Here is a 5256-nt window from a genome sequence, read left to right as displayed (position 1 = left end):
TACTCATGTATATGAATACATATTCAATATTCTATAATATCAATACCAAAATTCTACGTTCATTTAGCATCCATTGAGGAGGACAAAAAGGACCATATCATATTAAGAAAAATCCAGTATCCCATGAACTTGTAAAAAGTACACATAAGGGAACCAATAAATCAATACAACCAAGTGTGAGAGAATTGTGGTACCTTACAGAGAATCAACTCTATGCTTTCTGCCAAAGATTAGAGAAACAAAGTGTTTCCTAAATTTTGTCCCTCCGACAGTAGTAGCTCTAACAATTAATTCCTCTCTTTTCCTCCTCCAGCCCTGTTTGGGGAGTGATGACTATGGGTTGGTACGAAAAATGATACATTCTCTATTCTAACAGCACAATTCCAGTTAACTTGGTCCTTTAAAAGGGGAGTCTATGAGGGACAACCCTGTCTTCTAGTGACAAAAAACAGTTCTGCTGAAATAAATTGTCAGAGTATCAAAACTTTTTATTAACTGTTTGTTAGCATTTTAAAAATGTCACATTGGAGTTTTCCCTAAAATAGTATACTATATAATCTTTTTCCCTTCCCTTCTCTAGGTCTCTTTTTTTCCTAGTTGCTGTCTATTTATTTGTAATTTTAAGTATAGTCATGTTGTTTTAGCAAGGACGGAACTACAGCTGGTCTAGAATTCACAGTATAACCTAGGAGCCTCTAACTCATGGAAATCCTCCTGCCTCCTCAGTATTGGCATTACAAGCATAAGACACCATATCCTGGCAGTATGGAATATAATCTCAGTTACCATTTGTTTAAATAAATATAACATGCATATCATTTTTCAAAATGGATTACCTAAGAGAAAACATTAGCTAAAAGCACTAGCAGAATTAATTCTGCTTTTTCCTTTGGATATCTTAAAAACCACAGAGGTCTTATAACCCCAAATATTATGTATTAGCCATGACTTTATATTTAGGGAAATCCCTCTAATTTTCCATAGATTTTTTTAGATACAGTTTACCTAAAAGCCCAGAATTTCTCTTCATTTGCTGAGAGAGTTTTGTGTCTTCTTGACCAAGTGTTTCCCCGACTGTTTCCCATCCACACATCATAACCCGCATCTGCTAAGAGGAACCCAAGGCTTCCATTGGCAAAGTTCTCAAGCCAATAGGCATTGTCTGCAAACAAGGCATGCTGCAGATACACAACTGGCCGGGGACCTAGAGGACAGGTGTGAAGAGAGAGAGCAAGAGAAATTTATAGCCAAGAACAATATAGAAACACACATGCACACATGCGTGCACACACATGCACATGCACACACACACAAACATGCACTTATGCACACATACATGCATGCACACACACTCATGTACACACATGCACACACACGTGCACACACATGCACACGCACATGCACACACACACGTGCATGCATGCACACAGAGCCTACCTTTCCCCCTTTGTCACTTGTGTATTAGTTTAGAGTATTAAATCCATATCTCCAGCTGCTGGAGTACAGATTATACCATGATGCTGAGCTGACTGGTGTGCACGAAGCATCTTCTTGACTTCTTAGAACAATTTAAAAAGTAGCTTCTATTTTGAAGAATGTTTTAGACATTTTAAATAGTTAAATAACTTTCCTAAATGGTCTCCTTTGTCACAAGTTTCAGAACAGTAACTGAAAACTGATTGGGTCTCATGTCAAGGCACACATCTGTGATTGCTTTGTTCTTTTTGTGGTTACCTGTCTATAACAGGTTGGCTTGCAATTTTTCAGCACTACCATGGTACAAATCAATATATGTTCAATATAAACTATACTTCAATTGCAATTGTGATTTTTCTCCCCCAGGGCTAGAAGAAGCAATATGATCTTTCTAGATGCCACACAAGGTAACCTTATGCCTCACCTCCTAGACAGTCATGGGATTGATCACAAGGGCAAAGCACTACAGTGCTCTGTGTTCTTGAACTATATTTAGTTAAATAGGGTCATTAAACAATTTTTCGTCATGCTATTTTCAATTTACATTGGGTTTTTTAGTGCATAATCCCATTCAATGTTGATTAGCACCTGCATGCATGGCTTGCAAAGATGTAAAGTTTTTGATGGCTAACAGAGCTCTGCATCATACCTAGGGAGGAAGCGGAGATACTGGAAAGTAGGCACAGACTAATTCCTTGTCAAATGTTTACCCTGTTCCCTAGCTTTTGCTCACTGGGGAGCATTTGCAAATTATGACAGTAGAATAAACTAGACGTCCTTCTGCCCAATCCCAGGTTTACAAGTGTTGTAGAATATTATTTTAAGATGTGCTACCTATGTTTATGCTGTGGAACTTTTGTTTAATGATGCAAAGATGTGTTGCATTCTTTTATATTGCATTTGTTTGACTCTATGAACTTGCGTTACTTTCCTCATCTAAAACACCTGATTAGTCTAATAACGAGCTGAAGAGCAAGCTGAATAGCAAGACAGGAGACAGAATGGTGGCACTGGAAGGCAGAGTGAATAAATAGGAGGGGAAATATGGGAAGAGAAGAGCAAAAGGAGAAGGAAAGGAGGATTGCAGCAACCAGTCACTCAGCTACATAGCAAACCACGGAGTAAGAAGTAAAGAAAGGTATAAAGGAATAGAGAAATGTAAAAGCCCAGAGGCAAAAGGTAGATGGGATAATTTAAGTTAAGAAAAGCTGGATAGGAACAAGTCAAGCTAAGGCCAGGAATTCATAAGAAAGAATAAACTTCTGCATGATTTATTTGGGAGCTGGATGTCAGGTTTCCAAAAAGCAAAGAGCAAAAGACTAAAAACAACATACAAGGGAGTGAATGTTCAGTGAAGTGAGAGAACCAGGGCTATTGATGAAAACAAAGCAAAACAACAAAACTCCCAAAGCAGCAGCAGCAATTAGCATTATTACTTTAATGACTGAAAATTTAGGTCCTGGAGTCTGGCTACCAAAATTGAAATTCTGGTTTTGTCACTTGTTGTTTGCATGACTTTGTGCCTGTTTCAGAAGATGCCTGTCATCATCTGTAAATGGAGATGGTTAGTATTTGCTGAGGGTTTTAAGTGATTAAAAATATGTAGAATACGATAGCTACCAAGTGGTTTTGAACGCCACATCTTTTCATAATTAATTCTCCTTAAATTTATTTCTCTAAAATTCTTTGCTCCATAGCTTTTCCTTCCTCAAGTTTGTTGCCTCACTTAATAAAAGACAAAACTGAAAATAAACAAGATCCAGGATGCTCTTCTAATTTGAAATGAAGGTAAGAGTACATTATTTTGAGTATAGCCATCACCTAGAATAGATCATCTATTAAAATGTATTTATTAGTTTCTTGACATTTAAGTCTGACTTGGAAAAGTATATTTTGTATGGGAGAATTGCCCATATGCCACGTTGAATTTTCATCTGAAACCCTCAAATCGCATACTCCTGTCTGAGAGGGGCAGATTGTACAACACTGTGATTCTGGTGGTTTTGTCCGCCATCAGATGGAGGAAAAGAGGTTGTGGGACCAACATGGCAAACAGGTGTCAATGAATAGTGCCCCCCCCCATCCTTTTAACTTCTTTTGTTTACACTTATTTTGCCCTCTGCATGAGCTAGCTGCAATTAATTTAGAGTGTAATTTCCTTGCTTTTGCATGTTTGGCTCTTTCATTTCATGAACTGTCCCTTTGATCATGGCTGCCTGAATTCATTCATTGAGAAAGCTTCAGAAATGCACTGCCATTCAACTCTGTGGCAACAGAAGAGACTCACTGATTTTAGAGGGATCAGAAGAGACACCTTTGGGTACCCCACTGGACTCAACTTCATTCCACCTAGCAAACCTTTTGACTTGGGAAACTCTTTCCCAAGAAGCCAGCAATGAGTTGATAAAAGTAGACTCTACCTGGACATTCACACCTTAGGAGCAGGTCTGACTTTCCTCATTAAGATCTGTCTTTCCCTTCGAGTCTTTAGAAAAGTGGATGGAAAATAACGAGCCTCCTTGCCAGCCATAAAAAGAGCATCGAAGTGACTCAAACTGATTTGAACAACTCGGTCTCTCTCCTGATGGATAGCCAGCAATCAGTTTCAGCGTCTTTCTCCCCAGGAGACACATCTGTACCTGTCTGCTCAGTCTGTCCTCTCCCATGAGGGATCCTGTTGATGGCGAGAATGTAGCCATCTGCCGTGGTGACTTCATACTCTTCACTGGGGTAGCCGTTGTAGGTGATGATTTCACTCTGTCGTAGACATAGAGTTATTGGCAGCTCCTCCTCTCAGGAGACATCATAAAGAACTAGACAGTGTGACTAACAAGTTTATGTGCGTGGATTATATGAAATCTATAGCTGTAGGTAGCTGTAAAAGTAAATTTATTATGTGAGGTCTTCATAAAAATAAACAAAATGCAAGAAGGTATCTACTAAAATATTGGGGGTGGATATTTGGCATTGACCTAACTGACTAGAATACATTTCCTTGTTATTTGTCTTTTGAATTTCCTTTTGGCTTTAAAAATGGCAAAATTACATGCCACAAGAATGCTATCTTGAATTACCCAAATGTCTTTAAAGGTATGAATTTAAAAGGGTGATTGACAAATACAAAAGACATGACACATTCTACTCCTTAGAGCTAGAAAATACCAGCTATTAAGTCAAAGAAGCCGATTTACCAGTCTGACATTTGAAAAAAATGTTACAAACTGTTTATATCATCCAAGCATTTTTGCTATAGCGGGCTGGGCCTTTTACGATCCTACCACCCAGCAGTCCATTTTATCTAAAGCTGTTGGAACTTACGGCATTCATCCACGCTTCAGGATTCACTTCATTGTCAAAATCCGAGAGTCCACTATCACTTAAAGTTCCACGTATCAAACAGGCTGTTGTTAAGAATAACCACCTCATAGGCATGCCTGGCACAAAACAATTAATGTTTACAGGTTAATCTTATCCATCTATGCTGATGATTAAAATTAAAATAATACCATATTGAAAATTCAAATGACAGCAGAGGAAGCTGGTACTTTATGGGAGAAGGAGACACAGGGAAAGTTACTTGGAATATTAGTCATCTCATGGAGTGAACTTAACTCAATCTGGAGGCCTTTCAAATTTTAATTAAGGTATTTTTATGACCTTGTCTGTATTCAGCTGTTAGCTCAGAAGACAAGTTTTGACATCACGGCAAATTAAACAGTGGATTTGTCTATATCCTTGCCTTTCATCCCACAAGGCGCCCAGGAACAATGAACAGATGGA

General features: G+C 38.4%; 1 protein-coding gene across 1 annotated transcript in view; it reads right to left on the bottom strand.

Moving 5' to 3' along the window:
• Lipn (lipase family member N) overlaps positions 1–4908 on the bottom strand; it is a 13242-nt gene extending 8334 nt beyond the window's left edge. The window contains exons 1-3 of the mRNA XM_005352156.1: positions 4795–4908; positions 4116–4233; positions 1006–1204 (exon numbers count right to left, since the gene is read on the bottom strand). Coding sequence (XP_005352213.1) covers positions 1006–1204; positions 4116–4233; positions 4795–4908 — 431 coding nt within the window. The remainder of the gene's footprint in view (positions 1–1005; positions 1205–4115; positions 4234–4794) is intronic.
• Positions 4909–5256: the final 348 nt, after the last annotated feature.

Source organism: Microtus ochrogaster, chromosome 8 (genome assembly GCF_000317375.1).
Source record: "Microtus ochrogaster isolate Prairie Vole_2 chromosome 8, MicOch1.0, whole genome shotgun sequence".
Lineage (NCBI taxonomy): Eukaryota > Metazoa > Chordata > Mammalia > Rodentia > Cricetidae > Microtus > Microtus ochrogaster.
The sequence above is the reverse complement of the archived record's forward strand: the minus strand, read 5'-3'. Positions and strand labels throughout refer to the sequence as shown.